At 51.5% G+C, this 24,186-nt stretch overlaps 1 protein-coding gene across 2 annotated transcripts; it reads left to right on the top strand.

Moving 5' to 3' along the window:
• The first annotated feature begins 681 nt into the window (after positions 1-681).
• Mybpc2 (myosin binding protein C2) lies at positions 682-24,143 on the top strand. 2 transcript variants are annotated; one of them, NM_001395062.1, is made up of 28 exons: positions 682-767; positions 2,516-2,599; positions 3,004-3,090; positions 3,278-3,426; positions 3,618-3,735; positions 4,764-4,812; positions 4,957-5,016; positions 8,737-8,930; positions 9,232-9,364; positions 9,480-9,604; positions 9,834-9,939; positions 10,848-11,020; positions 11,985-12,150; positions 13,426-13,532; positions 13,874-13,903; positions 14,037-14,176; positions 16,189-16,348; positions 16,441-16,545; positions 16,955-17,143; positions 17,710-17,844; positions 18,904-19,071; positions 19,207-19,295; positions 19,725-19,920; positions 20,306-20,445; positions 20,624-20,783; positions 20,869-21,005; positions 22,249-22,435; positions 24,021-24,143. In NM_001395062.1, exons 1-28 carry the CDS (start codon positions 749-751, stop codon positions 24,029-24,031), a joined length of 3,417 nt encoding a protein of 1,138 aa, NP_001381991.1. In that variant the 5' UTR covers positions 682-748; the 3' UTR covers positions 24,032-24,143. The 2 variants fall into 2 exon arrangements, with proteins under 2 accessions (NP_001381991.1, XP_087510792.1); XM_087654666.1 differs by having other exon boundaries at positions 682-812; positions 24,021-24,142.
• Positions 24,144-24,186: the final 43 nt, after the last annotated feature.

Below are 24,186 nucleotides of genomic sequence, written 5' to 3'. Positions count from 1 at the left end.
GGTGATGGGCAGCAGGCCAGGCCACTCCCATGGGGACCCGGACCAGGACAAGGCGGGAGGGACACCGAGACCTCCTCCCCGAAGCAGGCACCCGTCCTGCCTACGCGGGGAAATCGGACTATCCTTCTCGGCTCTGGTTTCTAGAAAACTCCTGACTGGGTCTGACTAAGAAAGGCTTCCAGAACCCGCCTGGCCCGCGCCATGCACCTGAGACTCTCAGCCTCCCCCCTTCCCCTCCGTCTCCTCCCCCCTCCTCTCCTTCCCAGGACCCAGGATTCCCCCCTCCTTCCTTTTTTCTTTTATTCCTCTTCCTCTGACCCCCCCCCCCAATCTGCTCTCACCCTCTCTGCTTCCTCCCTCCCTTGTGCTCTGCCCGCTTGTCGTTCCTCCTCCTTCCCTCCTTGTTCATCAAGGACCTAAGGATCTGGATTTCTACGCCTCCAGACTTTGGAGACCCAGTTCCCTTCTTTCTGATGTCACACAGTCTTTACCTTTGCACCTCCACAGATTCAGGTGTCCAAGCACCCCCACCACATCCCCATTAGGGCCCTGGCAACCCTCCACTCCTGTCTGCTCGCTATTTCTCGCCCTTTAGAGCATGCAAGAGGAATGCGGGGCGGCCCTGCGCTGCCTCCTGGGAGTCTTGAGACTCCATAAAGGGCTCCTCCTGGAGACCCACCTGTCCCTGCTAGGGCCTGGCTAGAGCCACTGCGGTCCCAAGTCCTAGGAGCGGAAGAAGGTCGCCGACATGCCTGAGGCTAAACCAGGTGGCTGGCCCGAAACCTGCTTGGGGGTTGGGAGTGGGGTGGAAGGTAGGGTGCCGACAAGGGGATGTCTCTACTATGGGAGGAGGGGGTCCTTTGCCTGTTCCTACATCTAGGTAGAGTGTGGGTTCCTTCTCTGCTTGGAAGAGGGACCCTTTCTGTGTGAACAGATGCGTTCCTTCCAAGTGAAGGACGATGAGGTCTACTGCCTGTGTAGGGTCAGGAGTTCCCTTTCCTCTTCTGGGACTGGGAGACCCATCTTGAGTAGAAATCTCAGTTGTGAAATTATAAATTGGCCTCGGTGGTTTCTTTTCTTTTTTTTTTCTCTCTCCTTCCTTCTCTCCTTGCTCCCTCAGTCCACCCTACCCCCCAATCCTCCGCTCCCAAGTCCTCCAGGCTGCCCTCGAACTCTGCAGCCCAGGCTGGCCCCAAACTCACTCTGGAGCCCAGGTTGGCTAGGAAGTCCTAATATTATTGCCTTAGTCTACCAAGACTGGATGATGGGCATGTGCTACCACCCCTTCTAGGGGTCTCCTTTTCTTCCTTCCTTCCTTCCTTCCTTCCTTCCTTCCTTCCTTCCTTCCTTTCCTTCCTTCCTTCCTCCTCTTACTCCTCCTCCTCTTTCTCCTCCCCCTCCCCCTCCCCTCCCCCTCCCCTCCTCCTTCTTTCTTTCTTCCTTTTTTTTTGTTTTTCAAGACACAGTTTCTCTGTGTATCCCTGGCTCTGGCTGTTCTAGAACTAGCATTGTAGACCAGGTTGGTCTCAAACTCACAAGAGATCCACCTGTCTCTGCCTCCCAAGTGCTGGGATTAAAGGGATGCAGCACCACCGCCCGGCAATAGAACTTTTCCGGGTGGTGGGGTGGGCAGGTGTCTCCTTTTCTTGAGGTTTATGGAATCTTGTTTGTGCACTGCTGGGACTCAGTTTGGGGATAGGGTCCTCTCCAGGTGGGAGAGCACCCTCTAGGTAGTTGAGTCTCCTCACTGAGTGAAGATTGGGGATCACGGGGTGCTTCTAGGGACACAATAGCACTCCATGCACATGGGATGATACTCTTCTGTGTAAATATGAGAACCCCCTTTGTGTGTTAGTTGGGCTTCTGTGAAGGAATGATGTGTCTCTCTTCCATGGGTGGAGCCCTCTTTTTCCTGCTATGCTGGGAATAGAATCCAGAGCCTCCTACCTGCTTGGCAAATACTGGCCATGTGCCAGCACCCCCACTCTCTACATTCACAGTTAGGGATATTCCTTGGGGGGCAGGGACAGTCTATATGCTGGTTGGGGCTTTCTCTTTTTGTGAAAGTGGGCACTGCACACAAGCCCTGGTGTCACCTACCCCAAGGTGGCTGGTTCCCTGGGGTCAGCCTAGCCTGGCTGAGGTAGAGACCAGCTCCCTTGCACAGACTGACCCATGGTTCAGTGACCCGCACCACATGAGAGACTGCTGTGGTCAGCACCAGTGTCCAGTTTCCAGCCCAAGGGAAGGGCTAATTATACCCCAAACCTGAAAGGTCAGGCTGGTGGCCAGAGGCTGGGTGAGGCTACAAGGGGAAGGGGAACCTGACTCCATACTCAGGGTTGGATCAACTTATACCGGGATGGGGGAGCTGTACCCCACCACACTACCTTCATCTGAGGGAGGAGGGTCTGAGGCCTCGACCTCTGGTTCTGAGGAAGAAGGTCTGGGTCTGGCCACTGGATTGTGGGGGAGAGAACCATTTTATGCTGAAGTCTCAACTTCTATGTTACAGCGGCCAAAAAGGCTCCCAAAGGCAAGGATGCCCCGAAGGAAGCCCCCGCAGCAAAGCAGACTCCTCCTGCAGAGCCCCCCAAAGGTGAGCTGTCTCCTCCTGGCCCTTCTCCACGCTGTTCTAGACTTTCCTTGTCTCTTCCCTATAGCTGTCCCTACATAGGGTCCGAGCCACAGACCTTCCTGGCTTCCCAGCATCTCAGGCTGGCACCGAATTCTGAGTGATGTCTCAAGCAATTCTTGCCCGGTTCCCAAAGGCTGTGTCCATATTTACAAGCCCTTCACCCCAAAGTCCATTCAAGACCATCCTGACTGTAATCTGCTGGTCCGCAGATGGGGGAACTGAGGTCCTAGAGACTGGGGGAGCCGAGCAAAGCTCCCTTTGGATTAAAACCCAAGTCACCCCTGTGATTTCCGTTTTCTGAGCAGAAGGACTCTTACTGACCCCTCCAGGTCACTGCTGACCCCCTAACCCTTTCTCCTGAGCAGAGGCCCCACCGGAAGACCAATCCCCAACTGTGGAGGAGCCTACAGGCCTCTTCCTGAAAAAGCCGGATTCTGTGTCAGTGGAGACTGGTGAGCACTTAGGTCTAGAAACGGAGTCTGAGGGACCCCTGGATCTGAAGGAGAAGCACTAAGGAGGACTCCTGGATCTGAGGGAGGGGAGCTAGGCCTGGACTCCTGGGTCTGAGAAAGGAGTGCTGGGTCTTAAGCTCAGGGTCCTCTCTGGAGAGCTTAGTTCCTCACTACCTCTCTCCTCCAGGGAAGGACACAGTGATTCTGGCCAAGGTGAACGGAAAGGAGCTCCCAGGCAAGCCCAGCATCAAGTGGTTCAAGGGGAAGTGGCAGGAGCTGGGTAGCAAGAGCGGAGCCCGGTTCACCTTCAAGGAATCCCATGACTCAGCCAGCAATGTGAGACCCCCTACGGGACCAGAGCCGGGGCTGGCTACCGAGCCGGGGCTCATGGAGCTCTGGCACCCCCTAGAGGGTGGACTGAGGTCTACAGTGTGGACTAACTAGGACCGGCTGGCGCGCAGTGCTCTGGGGCTGGGGCGGGAACTTGGGGACTGTGAATCTCAAGCACCCGCCACCCTGGCCCCCAGGTGTACACCGTGGAGCTCCACATTGGGAAGGTGGTCCTAGGGGACCGCGGGGATTACCGTCTAGAGGTCAAAGCCAAGGATGTCTGCGACAGCTGCCCGTTCAACGTGGATGTGGAGGGTGCGCTGGCCGGGGCGCAGGCGGGGGCGCAGGCGGGGCCGGGGGGCGCTGGCTTGGGTGGAAGGTTCTGGCTGGGGTGGATGCAGGTGTGGAGATGGGGTGGTCATAGTCTCTTGTAGGAGAGGGTCCAGACCCAGTAATGGAAAGGGGGGAGACAAGGTCCCCAGGCTCTGCGTAGGAGGAGGTATATAGACTTAGCGGGTACAGGTGCTCAGCAATTTGGGATACCATGCAAGAAGTTTCCAGGTTTGTGTAAGTGAGCTGAAGGCTTGGGACAGGGTCTCCTGCCTCATAGAATTTGGGTGTATGGGTTCAAGAAGGGGTGCACAGTCCAGGTAGGTTTAGGAGCAAGCAGGGATCCAGAGCCTCTGGGGTTCTGCAGCTCACAGTGTGTGAGGCTTGAAAGCAGGGGCAGCAGGAATGAGATCACCCTGGCCTGGAGGTCAAGATCTGTTAACTGGAGGGTGGGCATGCCGACCAGCGGAGTGGGCACTCCAAAGAGAAGAGAAGTTGTCCTGTTATACACTTTTCACCCAGCACTGAAGATGAGGAAGGATGGTTGGTGCCAGCCCCAAGTGAGGCTGGGTTACACAGTGAAATCCTGCCTCAGAATAAATAAATAAAAACAATAAATTAAAAAAGATAGGAAGGGGGTTGGGGATTTAGCTCAGCGGTAGAGCGCTTGCCTAGCAAGCGCAAGGCCCTGGGTTCGGTCCCCAGCTCCGAAAAAAAGGAAAAGAAAAAAAAAGATAGGAGGGAGATGTAGAAAGGTATATGTTCCAGGACAGCCAGGGATACACACACACACACACACACACACACACACACACACACACACACACACCCGAGAGAGAGAGAGAGAGAGAGAGAGAGAGAGAGAGAGAGAGAGCACTGTGTAGGCCTGCAGAGAGGGTGTGCTGGCCCAAAAGATGGAGGAAAGTGTACCCAAAGAGGTTGTGAATTGTGAATGCCTTGACAGGACATCCTGGTCCTCCTTTGCCTTACCTTTCTCTATCATCTGTCCCCAGCACCCCGTCAGGACTCATCCGGTCAGAGCCTTGAGAGCTTCAAGCGTTCGTGAGTTCCTCTGGGTCCTGGGAAGAGGTGTCACTGTCACTGAGGATCAAGGGAGATTTTTCTTGGGAAGTGGAGATGGGAAACAAGGAGTGGGGACCCTGGGATAGATCTTAGTGAGTTCCCACCTCCTCTTCATGATTACAGGGGTGACGGGAAGTCAGAAGATGCAGGTGAACTGGATTTCAGTGGCTTGCTGAAGAAGAGGTGAGTTGGCCCAGAGGAGATAGGTGGGGTCACAGGAGAGAGACAGTAGCCAAAGTGCCAACACTTCATTTCTCCTTATGAACCTCCCTGAATTTTCTCCTTTTCTATCCATGAGTGTGTGTGTAGGGGGCAGAGGTTGATTTCTGGTATTTTCTATCACTCTCCACTGTGTGTGTGTGCGCTTTGGCTGGCCTTGCCTGGGGCTCGCTATGTAGACTGGTCTGGTCTCAAATCCATAGAGGTCTACTTGCCTTGGACACTCAGGTGCTGGGATTAAAGGCATGCACCACCATGCCTAGCCGTCTATTTTATTTTTAAAGATTTATTTTATGTAAGTGAATACACTGTAGCTGTCTTAAGACACACCAGAAGAGGGCATCAGATCTCATTACAGATGGTTGTGAGCCATCATGTGGTTGCTGGGATTTGAACTCAGGACCTCTGGAAGAGCAGTCAGTGCTCTTAACCACTGAGCCATCTCTCCAGCCCTTTATTTTTTGAGATAGGATTTCTCACTGAGCCTGGAATTCAATAGTCTGGGCTAGAGCAAGTAACAAGGTCCAGGCATCCAGTTCTCTCCACGCCCCCCCCCCATATTTTTATTATGTCTGTGGATTTGTGCAGACGAGTGCTATACCCGTGGAGACCAGAAGAGGGTGTTGGATTCCTTAGAACTGGAGCTACAGGTGGTTGTGAATTGCATGATTGAGGGTGCTGGGAACTGAATCTGTGTTCTCTGGGAAAGCTGTGTGGGCTTACCTACGGAGCCCCACCCCCATCCTGCAGAGCCCCTTCCCCACACTACAGAGCCCCTCATCCTCCACAGCCCACACCTGGCATTTACAGTCTTAGGTCCTTATGCTTGTGCAGCAAGCACTTGGCTCACTGAGCCATCCTTCCGGTCTCCACCCCAGGTTTTCGGTTTATTCCAGTACCATCTTGTCTCTATCTTCATTCCTTCCCATCAGCCCATCCACACTGCCCATAATACCATCCGGTCAGCCATCTGCCCAGCAAGTCCTTGAGGCCACCAGCTGTGGCTTACCCTGCTTCTGCCCCCTACTGGTCCAGCTATGCTTCCTTCCAACCCACACTTACCATCACTGGCCCCCCACTGGCCCCCACCCAGCAATCCCTCCACTCCACTGTCGCCCTCAAATCCATCTGCTTCACAGATCTACTCTTCTCCCGTCAGCTTCCTGGCGCTGCTCCATCCACCCAGCTGCCATGGGTGTCTACTTTTTTTTTTTTTTTGGTTCTTTTTTCCGGAGCTGGGGACTGAACCCAGGGCCTTGCGCTTCCTAGGTAAGCGCTCTACCACTGAGCTAAATCCCCAACCCCCGGATGTCTACTTGTTAATCCCTCTCCCCTCCACACACTCATTCCCTCCACCAATAAGGTACTTAACTGTCCTTATATCCGCCCACCTCCCTGCCTGTTTATTCAACTGTACCTGCACCTCTCCCCCACAGCACCCAACAACCTTCCCAGACGTCTGCTCCCACACAGCCCAGCCCACCAGCCTTTTTCTTTCATTTCTTTACCCCGCACTGACATGAACCCTCACCCTTTGAGCCAACCCCTTAGAGCTTTCTGTTAAACTTAGCAGTGTGAGGTTGGTATTGTGTAGGTAAAATAATAGTGATGATGATGATGATGATGATGATGATGATGATGATGATGATAGTAATAATTGCAGCGGGGCTGTGAAGACGTCTCAGTCAGTAAAGTGCTTGCTATGCAAGTGTGAAGACCTGAGTTCAAGTCTCCAGCACCCATGTGCACAGCTAGGCGCAGATCGTGCTTCTGTAACTGCAGCATTAGTGCAGTGGGGAGAGATAGATTCCTGGGGTTTGCTGGTCAACCAGCTCAGTCAAGTCAGTGAGCTGCAGGTTCAGTGAAACCAATCATGACTCAAAAACATAAGGTGGGCCAAGAGAATCAGAAGGCTCAGTGGGTAAGGGCTCATGTCATGCCTGAGGACCTGCACTCCATCCTTGAGAACCACATGTCAGGGGAGAGGACTAACTTCTGAAAATCGTTCATGCTATAGTATGGGAGTGTACATGAACACACACACACACACACACACACACACACACACACAAGTACATGTGTATGTGAGCAAACATGACATTTATGCACATGCGCACACACACAATACAAACATTAAAACATTTAAACATAAGGTGGAGAAGTTTGAGGAAGGACAACTTCTGGCTACACGCAGAGACACACATGTGTACACTCACATGCACATATGCACGTGTGCACACATGCACACACAGCAGAATGGATAGATTGTGACAATTTATTGTTCTTCGGAACACTTTCTCTCTCTCAGGCATCCACCATGTTTTTGGCCATGCGTTCACCCTTCATAGCTTCATTTATCCCACTGACAGCTCAGCTTACCGACTCGTTCCTCTGTGGGTCTTCTTAGCTGGCCATGGGCTTGGCCATCTTGTATTTGCCATGACCCAATACTTGTTCAACCCTCCTAGCTACATATGTGTGTACCCTGCTATTCTCCACCCACCCACCCATCTGTTTATCTGTCCTCTCACCCTCTACTCTTGACACTAATACAATATTCATGTTCTTTTTTTTTTTAAAGATTTATTTTATTTATTTTATGTACAGCATTCTGCCTGCATATGTGACTGCAGGCCAGAAGAGGGCACCAGATCTCATTACAGATGGTTGTGAGCCACCATGTGGTTGCTGGGATTTGAACTCAGGACCTCTGGAAGAGCAGTCAGTGCTCTTAACCGCTGAGCCATCCCTCCAGCCCAATATTCATGTTCTAAGTTCACCCCACACCTACTCTCTGTCCCTTCCTTCTTGAAGACCCCTGCATGCATCCCTTTCTTCATGCACTGCACCTCTCGTGAGTCCTTCTGTCCACAAGGCACTGGGCTGAGAGGCACAGGAAAGCCCCACTTGATCCTGGCCTGACTTCTTCAATGCCTTGGGAAGACAAGACAGGTCCAAAGACAGGGATACACAGGGGGCAATTTGGCGTGGTGGGAGGAGGTGTCTGCAAGGATCTGAGACCTCAGGAAGAGTAGGTCAAGCGGCCTTGGAGGACCACAGACACTTCACAGAAGAAAGCACTGGCATTAGGGTTTGCAGGATAGAAAGGGTCACAAAGGCAGGGCATAAGGGGCTGGAAGCAGCAAAGAGCCCTGGGGAGCAGAGAAGCCTGGAAGCTAAGGATGGGGCTGGAGTGGTGGTGCTGGAAAGGTGGGTAGGTTAGTGATTGCCAGAATGAGGAGCTGGGGCTCCCCTGAAGGCAGTGGGGAGCCACAGCAATATTCAGAACAGGGAAGAGATGGTTTCTGATGTGGATGTTGGAAATGTTCTGTGGGGATCGTGGGTGGAAAAACCTAGAAAGGAAGGTGAATTATAAATATTTGCTGGATAAGGGATGGATGGATGGATGGATGGATGGATGGATGGATGGATGGGTAGATGGGCAGAGAGGTAAGGTGGGTGGGTGAATGGATGGGTTGATGGATGGGTGGGTGAATGGATGGATTGATGGATAGGTGGATGAGTGGATGGATTGATGGATGGGTGAGTGGATGGATGGGTGAGTGTATGGGGAGATGGGTAGAAAATGAAAGGGCATGTAAATGGATGGTCACATAACAAAGTGCACCATGGGGGTTGAGGAGTATCCTGATCTCCTCCATACTGGTGTCTCTGATCCCTCAGGGAAGTAGTTGAGGAGGAAAAGAAGAAGAAGAAAGATGATGATGATCTGGGCATACCCCCGGAGATTTGGGAGCTCCTGAAAGGGGCCAAGAAGAGCGAGTATGAGAAGATTGCCTTCCAGTATGGCATCACTGACCTTCGTGGCATGCTGAAGCGGCTCAAGAAGGCCAAGGTGGAGGTCAAGAAGAGTGCAGGTCAGCACTGACCCTAGGGAGATAGGTATGCCCTCCAACATAGGGGCTGTGAATCCCGGACCCAGCTTCTGGTGGCTCTCACTGGCAAGTGGTTGACCTGACTCTCAAGGGTCTCTAAGCCCACAGGAGACTCCAGACTTTACCCTGGAAAGACTAAGGTCTGAAAGGAAGACTTGGCTCCTCTAGAGATGATCAGGGCAAAGAATGCTCCTCTCTGCCCCCTGGTCTCCTGTCCTCAATGCTGGTCATATCCACATCCCTTGGTCTGTTCTGTGTCCTATGGTCCTCTCTTCATCCCTAGCCTTCACTAAGAAGTTGGACCCAGCCTACCAAGTAGACAGGGGCAACAAGATCAAGTTGGTGGTGGAGATCAGTGACCCAGACCTTCCTCTCAAGTGGTTCAAGAATGGCCAGGAGATCAAGCCAAGCAGCAAGTACGTGCAGGGCAGTTGCTGCACAGAGGGTGATTTGGAGTGAATGCCTGGAGTAAGAGTGGGTTCCAACCTTTCCCTTTGGTGGTGTCCTCTACAATGGCTGCTCTCACACCAGGTATGTGTTTGAGAATGTGGGGAAGAAACGAATTCTTACGATCAACAAGTGCACGCTGGCAGATGATGCTGCATATGAGGTGGCAGTCAAAGATGAGAAGTGCTTCACTGAACTCTTTGTCAAAGGTGGGGCTGGCTCCAGCCCGAACCTGGGGAGGGAGACAGGGAGGGAGGGAGGAAAAGAGGGAGGGAAAGAGTTAGGGAGGGAGGGAGGAAAAGAGGGAGGGAAAGAGTTAGGGAGGGAGGAAGGGAGGAAAAGAGGGAGGGAAGAAGGGAGGGAGGGAAGAAGGGAGGGAGGGAGGGAGGGAATGGAGTGGGCCCTGAAACTGGTGGCTCTCTCTCTCTCACTACACAGAGCCTCCAGTCCTGATTGTCACCCCACTGGAGGACCAGCAGGTGTTTGTGGGTGACCGAGTGGAAATGTCAGTAGAGGTATCTGAAGAGGGTGCACAGGTCATGTGGTGAGTTGAGCTTCGGTTTCTGAGCAGAGCACAGACAGGTGTCTTTAGGTTCTTCACCTCAGCCCTGGTCTCTAACGGACCCAGAACTCCCTGGGAGACTCTGATCCCATTCAGGAGGCTCCCAAGACCTCAGTTAATCTTTAAAACTCCCCCTTTACTCTTGACCTCGATTCTAGAGCTGACCCATGTTTGTCCCATTCTCCTCAGGATCTTTTCCTGATCCCTTCCATTGAATTGAACGTTAACTTATCTATCAGCCACTCACTTGCCCTTGGATGTATCCATCTATGCGTCGGTTATCCAGCTGTCCATCATCCTTTCATCCATCTACCGTGTACCCACCCATCACCCATCCACTATCCATCACTCACCTATCATGCTTGTATGCATCCATCTTACTATTATATACCCGCCATTCTGCCCACACCCCTCCATCCATGAATTAGCCATGCCTTCTATAATCCATTCACCTCTCATCCTTACCCCCAACCATTGTCAGTCCATCTTTCTATCATACATCCACCTCTCCATCATCCCTCCACTTGTCCAGTATCTACCCAGCTTTATCCATTCATCCACCCATCCACCATCCTTCTATTCCCTTTCTCCATCCATCCATCCATCCATCCATCCATCCATTATCAATCTATTTACCTGTTCATATCTGTATCTATTCATCTCTCCATCTACCCCCTACCCAACCCCTCCATTGACTCATTCAGCCATTCACCTATCATCTTCCAACCCATCATTGTCAGTCACCCTTCATTCATCCATTCAGCCACCCATTCCCTACCCCTCCACCCATTCACTCCCCATCTAAACCAACCACATGCCTGCCCTTCCCTGCTCTACCCACAACCCACACTTCCACCTTGAGACTGCTGACCCATCTTCCCTCCCCTCAGGATGAAAGATGGTGTGGAGATGACGCGGGAGGATTCCTACAAGGCACGCTACCGCTTCAAGAAGGACGGGAAGCGGCACATCCTCATCTACTCTGATGTGGCCCAGGAGGATGGGGGACGCTATCAGGTCATAACCAATGGTGGCCAGTGTGAGGCTGAACTCATTGTGGAAGGTATGGCTTCCTCTCAGAGGGCTGGATGAAAGCCCTGAGGCTCCAGATCAGAGTGTGTCCTCTTCTACCCCAACATGGCCAGACTCTCCATCTTGTGCTTAGACTGGTGCAATGAGCTTCCCGCTGCATTGACATTTCTCCCCCAGCTCACCACATGCAGCACTGAATGAGGTCTGTATTCTGGTTGATGTGGATTCCATAGGACTTTATGTCCTATGAGTCTATATTTCTCAGAAAGAAAGAAAGAGAGAAAGAAAGAAGGAAAGAAAGAAAGAGTAAAACAAAGCAAAAACCCATGTCATTTCCAGTCAAATGACTAAGTTTTTCCTCATGTGGCCATTAAACAAAGGAAAGTGCCCACTGAGCTGACTCCTGGAGTGGACTGCCAAGGTGACTTCTCAGATGACGCCATTGTACAGGGGAGAGAAAGAGACAAGGAAGGACGTAGGGGGTTGATAGACATGAATATATACATATATGTGTGTATATACACACACACACGCATATATACATGTAGGGATATATTTACACATTCATCTATCTTTACCCAGGGGTTCTGTGAGTTAACACTTTTAAGTAAAATATCAGGAAAACAAATTGCATCTTATCAGGGCATGCTAGCCAAGAGTTCTACCACTACTCTGGCCTCTCAGTGGGGGATTCTGGGTAGAGGCTCTGGGCACACCCCAGCCTGCCTCAGGGCCTTTGCATACATCTTCCTGGGAGGCTTTCAGCATTCTCTGTAGCATTTCCCTTGCCCTTCTCAGGCCACCTCACTCCTAATTCATGGAATGTCCTTGTTCACTGTCTCCCACTAGAACGTGGCCCTCCACGCGCAGTAGGTAGTTTGAAGCTTACCCATCATTACATCTCCAGAACAGCATTCAGCACATAGTGGGTGCTCACTAGTCTTTGTGGACTGCCTGGAGTGGCCAGGTTCCCACCCTTCTTCCTCCTTCTCCAGAGAAGCAACTGGAGGTCCTGCAGGACATTGCGGACCTGACGGTGAAGGCCTCAGAACAGGCCGTGTTCAAGTGTGAAGTGTCTGATGAGAAGGTAACGGGCAAGTGGTACAAGAACGGGGTGGAGGTACGGCCCAGCAAGAGGATCACCATCTCCCATGTGGGCAGGTGAGGCACAGGCAGAAGAGGCAGGGCGGGGTGTGAATCCTTGGTTGGCTGAGCAGGACACGTGTATCCGTTAGCTACGGCCGTGTAATAGACTCACCAGTTTAGAAGAAGCCTTGCTTTAATCTGAGTATGCCGGTCGGTTGGGAGCTGGCTGATCCATCAAGATCTCGCTGCAAAGGCATGGTGTGGGGAGAGGTCAACTGGGATCAATTTGGGACTCCCAGGAGAGCAAGAGGTTAGAATTCAGTAGGCAGTGTGTGAGCACCAGAGATAGATACCTCCCGGTCCGCTCAATGTCTGAGACCTGTGGCTGTGTCTGTGATCCAGTGTCACACCCTCCCTGGTTCTTTTATGAGAGCTGTTTGTTTTCATGAGGAATTGTAGCTGCTGGTGGCATTGATAACAATAGTACCAGTCTTGATGCTGACGGGGAACTTGCTGAGTGCCAGCACCCCCCCTCACCCCAGATGTCTCACAACTCTGAGATAGTGTCATCACCTCTGTTTATGGTTGAAGACACTGAGGCACAGAGAGGTTTGGTAGCTTGCCCAAAGCCACACAGCTAAGAAGTGGGGCCCAAGCTCAGGCTAGAATATCATAGAACCTCAAATAAGAGCAGTGGCTGTGCAAACATGAGAACTTGAGTTCAATTCCCTGCACCCATATGGGACACTGGGTGTGGTAGTGTGTGCCCATAATCCCATCACTGGGGAGGCAGACAGAGGAGGATCCTTGGAGTTTGCTGGCCAGACAGCCTAGCTTAATTGATGAGACCCAGGTCCCCTGAGAGGCCTTGTCTCAAAATGGAGAAGGGCTGGAGAGCTGTCAGGATGCTCAGGAGCACTGGTTGCTCCTGCAGAGGACCCTGATTCAATTTCCAGCACACACAATGGCTCATTGTGCACATGCAGATATGAAGGCAAACATGCATACATATACACTTACGGGGAAAAAGAGGAGGGGGCTGGGGAGATGGCTCAGCAGTTAAGAGCACTGACTGCTCTCCCAGAGGTCCTGAGTTCAAATCCCAGCAACCACATGGTGTCTCACAACCATCTGTAATGGGATCCAGTACCCTTTTCTGGTGTGTCTGAAGATAGCTATCGACAGTGTACTCATATAAATCAAATAAATATATTTAAAAAAAAAAGGGAAAAAAGGAGATGGTACCTAAGGAATGAGGTGACTCTCTGGGCTCCACATGCTTCTCTTGTTGGCATTCATGGAAGCATATGGGGTGATCTGGCCTGACCCCACTCCACCCACCTCCTCTAGATTCCACAAGCTGGTGATCGATGATGTCCGCCCCGAGGATGAGGGAGACTACACATTCGTGCCTGATGGCTATGCCCTATCCCTCTCAGCCAAGCTCAACTTTTTGGGTAAAATCAGCTTTCTTTTTCTGCTAGGAATGGAGAACCCACCCTCCCAGACCTTCAGGATCTCAGGATGTCTCCCTGCTGAATTGAGATCCCTAGTGTTACCATGGAGGTCATAGCAAGTGTTTGTGGGGCCATGGATAGAGTCCGATGAGATGTTCAGAGTATGGGATATGCTGATGCATATTCATGGGAAGTAGGCATGCCTGGGGCATCTTTCCCTTCCCTAGGACCCCAGACTCAGGCTTGCTTCCAGAGGTTTCTCTGCCTCTGGATTATGATGGAAAGATAAGGCAGGGACCTGACAGTTTTCCTCTAATCCTCCCATCTTCTTGTCCTTCCAGAAATCAAAGTGGAGTATGTACCTAAGCAAGGTAAGGGTCAGGTGGCCCCAGTGTAATTAAAGTCTGAGGGAGGAGGCTGGGCTCTGATGGTGGAATGTTGCTTCTCTGGGGACCCTGATGGAATTGGGAAGCCAGGTCCCCAGTGCTTCTTTTGTGCCTCTAGAGCCCCCAAAGATCCACCTGGATTGCTCAGGGAAGACCTCAGATAACTCAATTGTCGTGGTGGCTGGAAACAAGCTGCGACTGGATGTGGCCATCACAGGGGAGCCACCTCCCACTGCTACCTGGCTAAAGGGAGATGAGGTGGGTTTCTGCCCCTGGTTCCTCTCCCTCTGGATCTGCTAAGTGGGTTTCAGGCAAGGGACTTTCCTTCTCAGAACTTCAGTTTCATATGAAATGAGGACAGGTATGTGTGGTATAGTTCTGAAGATTGCAGGTTGTGTTGGTATGCAAGACATGGGCCCAACATACAGTGTCTTCTCCATCCATTGGTCTTTTCATCAGGCAGCTAGTTAGTCAAGACTGCCAGTTCATCCATCTCTTCAGTAACCTTTCTATCCACCACTTACTGACCTATCAATCCACTCACCCACCCACTGACCCATCATCCACTCATCCACCCATTCATCCACATATTTACCCATCCATTCACCCATCAATCTATTCACGTACCCATCCATCCCTCCTGCTACCACCACCCATCCATTTATCCACAATCCATTTATCCTTACCCAACCCATCCACCTACTACCTATTCACCCATTGATCTGTTCACCAACCCACGTCATCCATAATCTACTCATTCTTCTGCAATCGATCCACTCATCCATCTACCACCAATTCACTCATCTATCTCATCCACAGTTCATTCATCAATCCATGCTTCCACACACCTGTCCCTCCGTCCCTCCCTCCCTCCTCCATCCCCCCCAAAGTCCACCTATCCATCCATCTACCAATTGTCTATTCACTCTTTTATTAAAAACTGCTTTGGCTCTGTCTATTCTGGCACACAAGAAAGTCAGCTCACTCACCTCTTCTGATGTTAGACAGTGTTTAATTAATGAAACCAATACCAGAGCTAGATAAAATATTCTGTCTGTCTGTCTGCCTCTCTCATCTATCTATCTATCTATCTATCTATCTATCTATCTATCTATCTATCTATCTTCTATCTATCATCTATCTATCTATCTATCATCTATCTATCTATCATCTATCTATCGCTACCATCTATCCATCTGTCTATTTATCTAGTGTTATTCTTGTTTTCAGCCTCTGGTCAGTGGTCCTTTGCTTGGCTCTGTGGCCGCTGTGGTAGGGAGTACATTCTGGAACAAGATGCTTAACTCACAATGGCAGGGACACACTGGGAGGAAGGGGCTGGGGTTCCAATATCCTCTTCAATGGCTAGATGTTCTCTTGCTAGGCCCCATCACTTTTTGCTGTTTGTTCCTTGAGACAGGGTTTACTGTGTAGTCCTGGAAGTTCTAGAACTCACTGTATAGACCAGGCAGGCCTCGAATTTACAGAGATCCACCAGCCTCTGCCTCCTGAGTGCTGGGATTAAAGGCACATGTCACCACCACCCAACTTCAGGTCCTATCATCCCAGCAATGAGATGAACTGGGACAAGCCCTCAGGACATAGGTCTTTGGGTAGCATTGATCCAAACTATAGCAACACTGAGGCCTTCTGGAACATGGACAATGGCTCCATGTTTATCCACTCCCCCTCAGCTCGCCACCCTCATCAGATAAAGCCCTGACTCTGTGCCTTCTTCCTTTGGGGGAGGTGACACAAGATTACATGGTAGCTTCCCAAGATGGCTGGGACCAAGATATGTGTGTGTGTGTGTGTGTGTGTGTGTGTGTGTGTGTGTGTGTGTGACAGAGAGCAGGAGCTGTGGGAATGTGAGGTCTCTTTTAGCTAAGAGCATCCAATATGCTTCTTGGAAGAAGTGATAACTTCCATCTGGCCATGGGAGGTGGGGACAGAAGGAACAGGAGTTCAGATCAACTTTGGCAACATAGAAGTCCCATGGTAGTCTAGATTACAAGAGACCCCGTCTTAGAGAGGGGGTGGGGGAGTGTGTACCAGGCTGTGTGTACACAGATAAACTGTGACTCTTGGGAACAAGACATGAGTCTAGTGAAGGTGGATGTGTGGTGGACAAGGGTGTGGAGGAGGAAAGTCGGTGAGTCCAGAACTCACATGCATGTGGCCATAGAGAAGCCACTGAAGATTTCGAGGCATTGAGACAGGCATGGTCTGGGCAAGTGATGCAAGCCTGGCTGCTGGGTGGCTGTGTCCAGGTGTTCACAGTCTCAGAAGGCAGGACACGCATTGAGCAGAGGCCAGACTGCAGCAGCTTTGTGATCGAGAGTGCAGAACGGTCAGATGAGGGCCGTTACACCATCAAAGTCACTAATCCTGCGGGCGAGGACGTGGCCTCCATTTTCCTTCGAGTTGTGGGTAAGCAGGGGGTTAAGGGGATGATTCGTGAGGTGACTCACTGCTGCCTCCAAGGTTGCCTCTGACTCTCATTGTCCGTCACCCCTACCTAGATGTTCCTGACCCTCCAGAGGCTGTCCGTGTCACCTCAGTTGGAGAAGACTGGGCCATTCTGGTCTGGGAGCCACCCAAGTATGATGGAGGACAGCCAGTAACTGGTTAGCATCCATATACCAGTGTCCCTGTGACTTCCATGTTCCCTTGCACCTGACCCTGCCTCCTGAGTTTAATCCTACCAGGGAGTAAAGGCATGAGCCACCATTGCCTGTCTCCTTGTCACTTATTTATCCTATTCATCTTTCCCCAGTGACTTGGAGACATGTCTCACTTTGGTCTCATAACCTGGGGATTTTTGTGACCCCTGGCTTCTTTTTTTTTTTTTTTTTTTTTTTTTTTTTTGACCCCTGGCTTCTCGATTCCCAAAGCCATGTATGATAGCCCCATATAGCTCTGAGATGCTGAGAGTTAATCTGATGGGGGTCATGTGATCCTTCCTGTGTGATCCTTCATGTCTCAACTGTGACTCTAGACCTGACCCCCAAAACCCTTCTGCTTGGGGAACCACAGGGTACTTGATGGAGCGGAAGAAGAAAGGCTCCCACCGCTGGATGAAGCTCAACTTTGAGGTCTTCACTGACACAACCTACGAGTCAACAAAGATGATCGAGGGTGTCCTCTATGAGATGCGAGTCTTTGCTGTCAACGCCATTGGTGTCTCACAGCCCAGCATGAACACCAAGCCCTTCATGCCCATTGGTATAATGGTTGCTCCGTCCCCACCTGCTCTCTCCACCCATTCTGCCCTACATTCATCTCCAATGTCATGCCTGGCCTTTGACCCACAGAGCTTGGAACTCGTGTGTGTGTGTGTGTGTGTGTGTGTGTGTGTGTGTGTGTGTGTGTGTGTGTTATTGCAGATAGAACCCAGGACCTTGCATAAAACTCCAGCCTCTCACTGAGGGATTCTAGACATGGGCTCTGCAGCACTGGTTTTATTTTTGTTTTGTTTTGTTTTGTTTTGTTTTTGTGTTTTTGAAACAGGCTCTTTATAGTATTAGATGGCCTTGAACTGGATATGTAGACCAAGGTGTCTTGAACTCTCAGAGTTCACCTGCTTCTGCCTCTCCAGTTCTAGTAGTAAAGTTGTGCACCACCACAATAGCTTTGTTTTTGTGTTGGCTGCTATTTTAATCTCCTTCATGCCCTTTCTTGCTCGCTGACCTTTGGCCCACCACTGTGATACCACATCTCGTCTCTGACCCGTCTTTTCCGACCTCTGGTCCTTCATCGGCTCCTGGCCTTCTCTCTTTGGATCCCTGCAGCCCCCACGAGTGCACCACAACACCTCACAGTGGAGGATGTGACAGACACCACCACTACACTCAAGTGGCGGCCTCCAGATCGGATTGGCGCTGGCGGCATTGACGGCTACCTCGTGGAGTACTGCCTGGAGGGCTGTGAGTAGAGCTTGGCCCTAGCTTGAGGCAGGGAGTGGGTTTGGGAGTTGCATGGGCTGGCATGGTGCCTGGGGTAGGCTGGATCCTTCAGTCTGGTGTGCCCTCCCTCCCTCTGTCCTTCTCTATGCAGAAATGGCTCGTCTGTTCCACCCTCTTACATCTTCCTCCACTTCCTTCTCCCTCTTCTTCCCTCCCTTCCTTCCTCTTAATATTTGTTTCCAAGCATCTGTCACCTCCACTGTCCTCATCTCCACCTCTGCTGCACCCCCCACAAACACACTCCTAATCCCACTCAAGCATTTGCATATTCATGTGCAACACTCACACATATTCATGAAGCACAGTGGCATGCACTCACATTAGTACACACATACTGCTGAAAGCCATGCACTTGCAAATCTTCACTTAGCACCCCCATGTATATGCATACCCATGCGCACACGCACACACACACACACACACACACACACACACACACCCTGTCATGGGAGTTCACAGCCATGGCTGCAGAGGGTCTTCCATGATTATTCGGCAGTCAGACCACCACACTGACTGTCCAGCCTTACTTGTAGTCAAGCAGCTCTAACCCCAGCCCACCCTGCCTGTGCGGTCTTGGCTTCTATGATTCAGCACCTTTCAAGACTTAGAACTGTGACCACCGCATCAGACCACATAGGGAAGAGATATTGCCCCCATTAGCTGCTTCTTGCCCCCATCTCTTCCCAGCATTCCTTTCTTCATTTCCCAGCTGGCTGACATCCTACCCTCCTACCTCTGCCATTCTTGCACCATTTTATGCCCGAGGTGTGTGACTTCAAATAGCTTGACTTACTTTGGCCCCTAGATTCCTTGTCCTTGAAATGGGGATTGCAGTGTTGAGGCAGGCGTGCTGCCTTTGATGTGATGGGGTGGTCCTCCATGCCATCCTCACGCATGCATGACTTGACTGTTGCCACTGATGCAAGTGTTCACTCACTGAGGTGGGGCCATTTACTGGGGAGAGGGGCAGTACAAAGGCCCTGAGGCAGGCCCTGGTCAACATGTGACTCCTTTCTCCAGCTGAGGAATGGGTCTCAGCTAACAAGGAACCAGTGGAACGGTGTGGCTTCACTGTCAAGGATCTCCCAACTGGAGCCAGGATTCTCTTCCGGGTTGTTGGGGTCAACATTGCGGGGCGCAGTGAACCAGCCACCCTCCTTCAGCCGGTCACTATCAGGGAGATTGTTGGTGAGTGACACTCAGTCCCTGACTCAGCCCTCCTGAAGCTCTACTCAGTGTCCTTCAATTAGGGTCCCCCAGATGATGTCATCTCCATCTAGTGGTTTCCAGCCCAACATGAACACCCTCTGTTCACACCCTCAGAGCAACCCAAGATCCGCCTCCCCCGCCATCTGCGTCAGACTTACATACGAAAGGTTGGGGAAGCCCTCAACCTCGTCATCCCCTTCCAGGTACTTGAGCTGGGACTAGTGTTGGGCTGGAGTTGGGGTTATCAATGGGGCCCAGCGGGGGTTAAGGTAGGGTTGGATCTGGAACCAGGGTCAAGGCCAAGTTTGGGGCTGGAGTTGGGGCTACAGATAGGGTCAGAGCTGAAGCTGGGGGCAGGACCATGGACAGGGTCAGATTCAGGGCCAGTACCACTGTTTGTGTTAGGATCAGAGCCAGGGTCAGGGCTGGGGTCAGGGTCAGGGTTAGGGCTGGGATCAGAGAGGAGGTCAGAGATAGAGTTGGGGTCAAACAGAGCCAAGGCCAGAGTTTGGTGGGGATCAGGGCCTGCACTAGGGTCAAGTACAAGTCCAGGAAGTTGTCAGGCCCAGGGGCAGTGATATAGGCAGGTCTTAGGTCTTTGGAGCCCACTCACCCTTTATTCCCTCCCCCAGGGCAAGCCCCGGCCTCAGGTGGTGTGGACCAAGGGTGGGGCTCCCTTGGATACCTCCCGTGTGAATGTGCGGACTAGTGATTTCGACACAGTGTTCTTCGTGCGCCAGGCGGCCCGCTCTGACTCGGGAGAGTATGAGCTGAGTGTGCAGATTGAGAACATGAAGGACACTGCCACCATCCGTATCCGGGTCGTGGGTGCGAGGCTGGAGCCCCCGGGGGATGGGATGTTTGAAAGGGGAAGGGTGAAAGATGGGACAGAGGAAGGGGCTCAGTTGTTCCTGTGCTTGCCTAACGTACATGGGACCTTAGGGTCCATCCCAGCATTTGATAAATAATGTGATGGTGTATGCCTATTTTCTCAGCACTCAGGGGGTAGCAGTAGGAAGATCAGTTTAATCCTGGGATATACAATGGGTTTGAGATCATCCTGGGCTACTGTCAAAAAGAACAAATCTGGAAAGGAAGGGAGGGGCAAAGCCAGGCGTTAGGCCCCTCATATGGTAACCAGGCACTAGGCCCCTCAGATGGTAACCAGGCACTAGGCCCCTCAGATGGTGTGTAACCCCAACTCTCCTTCCAGAGAAGGCAGGGCCAGCAGAGAATGTGATGGTGAAGGAGGTGTGGGGCACGAATGCACTGGTGGAGTGGCAGCCGCCCAAGGACGACGGGAACAGTGAGATCACAGGCTACTTTGTCCAGAAGGCTGACAAAAAGACCATGGTGAGGGGACAGGCCTTAGGTGCCTGGAGACTGCTTGCTGGTGGCCTTGACAGAGCAGAGAGCTGAGCTTTCTATTTCACAGCTGGGGAACTGAGGCTAGGATCCTGGATGACTCTGGGTCTGTACCCATGTCCTCCACACACCTGCCTTCCCTGGCCCCTCCTTGTCCCTGCTCCAGGAGTGGTTCAATGTCTACGAGCACAATCGCCACACCAGCTGTACGGTGTCTGACCTCATTGTGGGTAATGAGTACTACTTCCGTGTCTTCAGCGAGAACATCTGTGGCCTCAGTGACTCGCCAGGTGTCTCCAAGAACACAGCTCGGATCCTCAAGACAGGTACAGGGTCAGCTGCAACTCCTGGCTGTGGCCCCTGGCTGATGTTGGGGTGTGATTCACCTAATGGGTGTCTCTCATTCTCTAGGAATCACCTTAAAACCCATGGAATACAAAGAGCATGATTTCCGGACAGCCCCTAAGTTCCTGACCCCCCTGATGGACCGGGTAGTGGTGGCAGGATATGCCGCAGCTCTCAACTGTGCAGTCAGAGGCCACCCTAAGGTGCCAGGGTGGGGTCTGGAGAAGTTCTCAGCAGCACATGGCCCCAGACCCACCACACCAGCAGTTCCTCCCTACATTCACCTCAGGCAGAGGCCAAGTTCTGAACTTCCTGCCTCGTGAGGACCAGGCACAGCTCATCCATGAAGCTCATCTTTCCTGCCCAGTTTGCAGACAGTGTGCTTCCCTGAGAAATGTCGAAGGGCGGGAGGGGCACATCTATACCTGTATACCCTGGGGTTTTCCTGAGCTACCCAGACAGGATTTCATTTTTCGTTTCTTTAAAAATATCCTAAAAAATTGTGTCTCTATGTAAACTTTGTGTGTGCAGTACTCCAGTAAGGCCAGAAGAGAACATTGGATTCCCCGGTGATTAAATTATAGGCAGTTGTGAGCTGCCCCCGTGTGGGTGCTGAGAACTGAACCCACATCCTCTGGGAAAGCAGCAAGCACTTTAACTGCTGAGTCATTTCTCCAGGCCCCCATCATTTTTCTTTTTTAGATATGAGTTCATGTAGTCTAGGATGGCCTTGAACTCAAGATCCTTCTGCCTCCCCTTCCTGCGTGCTGGGATTATAGTGCACCACCAGGCCTGGGTATACTCACTCACCCACTCACTCACCCACCCACTCACCCACTCACCCACTCACTCACTCACTCACTCAGAAACCCATCCACCATGTCATTTAACTCTATGACAATCTATTCATTTTTTCTCAGCTCATTCATTCATTCATTTGATGAATCACATGATTCATTCCACAAATATTTTCCTGAACTTCATTTGTGCATCACAAATGGGACAGAGAAGTTCCTTTGTATTGGAGGAAGGAGGATATTGCTCTCAAGCCTCACAGATGGTCTAAAACCGTGAATGGTGATAAGCATGAGAGAGACATATACAGGCAGGTCTGAGACAGTGAGAGAGGTGTCCTGGTCAGGACAGAGCTGGCAGGGGAAGGATGGGGCAGGCAGGAACTGCAGGCTGGAAGAGGGAACAGACTGTCCCAGGTCTTGGGTAGGACCCATCATGTGGTGTGTCCCAGAAATAGCAGTGCCTGGAGCACAGGTGAGGGAAGGTGGGAGGTGATGAGGGAGTAATGGTGGCCAACTGGGGTCCATACTGCGTAATCTTTATTCTGAGAACAAGAAGTCCTGTCTCCCCTGTGTGCCCAGGCAGGGAGTGGCATGGCTTCTCTCCAGGACCTCTCTCTAAATCGACTTCCTCTCTGGTTTCTTTCCCTAGCCCAAGGTGGTGTGGATGAAGAACAAGATGGAGATCCACGAAGATCCCAAATTCCTCATAACCAACTACCAGGGCATCCTGACCCTGAACATTCGCCGACCTTCACCCTTCGATGCAGGGACCTATTCCTGCCGTGCCTTCAATGAACTTGGGGAGGCCCTGGCTGAATGCAAACTGGATGTCCGAGGTGAGGAGGGAATGGTCCCACACTGACTGACCCTAACCCCTGGCAAACCTACCCAGATGCCCCAGGCAAGAAGGTGATACAGGTCATGCAGAATTCTGCCAGGCTGGAGAGCACTAGTCCTAGCTCATGCCTCACCTGCAACCCCTCCACTGCCAAGCCACCTCCTGTCCTTTGTCGCTGGAATCAAAGTTGAGATGACTTTCTCCTACTCCTCAGACTCCCCCGCCATCACCACAGTCTCTCCAGCCTGGAATTCACTGTCTTGTGTCTCAGCCCTGTCTCTAACTCCAGCCTCCCATTGTCATCTTGGCATCCTTTGCTGTTGGTGCGACCACAGTGCCCACATTTATCCCCACTCTTGGCCTCTGGCACATGATGAACCATCCTCCAAGAAAACTCTTAGTCTCCTTTGCTGGATTCAGTCCACAGACATTGCTGAAGGAGGCAGATCAGTTCTCCCAGAGTATGCATTAGCATGCCCCTGCTTGATCAGGAGACACTTGACAATGCTGATGTCCCTTGTCCTGTGACAGCTTAGCAGATAGGGACTTCAGCCCCTCAGGGAGGGTTCTGGGAGCCCCCGCCAGGTCCACTGGCTGCATTCTGGATTCAGGCTGATCCACCATATATTCTGTGGTCTTCTTTATGGGTGACTAAGTCAGCTCAGATGTATCCCCATGGCAGACTCCTGCTTACCTCTGACAGCTGGTAGTTTCTCAGAACATCCCCATTTGGGATTTAAAATGACTTTAAACTGTCTGGGGTTGGTGCACATCTGTCATTCCAGTACCTATGAATGCTCAAGATGAGCTAAGAGATATGAGTTTGAAGCCAACCTATGCTACAGCGTGAATGCTAAGTCAGCCCGAGTTACATAGTATGATCTTGTCAGAACATTCTAAAATGAAAAAACAAGGGCTGGAGAGATGACTTGGCGATTAAGAGCACTGACTGCTCTTCCAGAGGTCCTGAGTTCAGTTCCCAGGACTCCATGATGGCTCACACCATCTGTAGCACCAGTTCCAGGGGCTCCAAAGCCCCCTTGTGGCCACATGCACGTGGTGCACATAAACACAAGCAGGCAAACACACACATAAAATAACTGATTAGATTTTAAAACAAAAGGTCAGGCATGGCAAAGTACAACCAACGTAGCCCTAGTTTTTGGTGTTGGAAGCATCAAGAGCCTCAACTACATGGAACGCTGGTTGCCACGAGACCCCTTCTCATTCTGTGAGTCTGGAGAGGTGGCTTGTGGGGACAGAGTTTATCTAGCACAAAGCCTGGGCTCCATCCCCAGCACACTGTCAACCAGCTATAGCAATGGATGACCGTCATCCCAGCATTGAGGAGGTGGGAACAGGGGGATCGGGAGTTCAAGGACATCCTCAGCTACATATTTGAGTTCAAGGCTAGCTGGGGCTACATGCAGTGCTGGCGAGGGAGAGAGAGGTGACCATGACTGCATTGGTGTTTGCTGATCCCTAGATGGGAACTCTCTTGCTCCCTCTGCTGGTGGATTTTGGGTAGAGACATGGTGTAGCCTATCTCACCCCTCCTCACCCACCTCTCATTTCTCCTGCAGTGCCACAGTGACAGCTCATCACCTGTTAAGTCATCAGAACCTGGACACCAGTCCTGGAACCCTTGGGATGACAGTCATCTTTCTAGAATGATCATTGTGATAAAGTACTGTTGCTCAAATTATCATGTGTCCATCCTTCCCAAGTCTGTAGTTCCTGTCTCCTTGT

This window comes from Rattus norvegicus, chromosome 1 (assembly GCF_021556685.1).
Source record: "Rattus norvegicus strain SHRSP/BbbUtx chromosome 1, alternate assembly SHRSP_T2T, whole genome shotgun sequence".
NCBI classification, from domain to species: Eukaryota; Metazoa; Chordata; class Mammalia; order Rodentia; family Muridae; genus Rattus; species Rattus norvegicus.
This window is presented reverse-complemented; position numbering and strand designations above follow the sequence as displayed.

Bases quoted from the DNA above. Each gene is read 5' to 3' on its own strand.
- Mybpc2 (XM_087654666.1), top strand. From the start codon at position 749: ATGCCTGAGGCTAAACCAGGTGGCTGGCCCGAAACCTGCTTGGGGGTT. The intron at 8,931-9,231 runs GTCAGCACTGAC...CTTCATCCCTAG, and splicing joins GGAGGTCAAGAAGAGTGCAG to CCTTCACTAAGAAGTTGGAC. The intron at 17,845-18,903 runs GTGAGTAGAGCT...TCCTTTCTCCAG, and splicing joins GGAGTACTGCCTGGAGGGCT to CTGAGGAATGGGTCTCAGCT.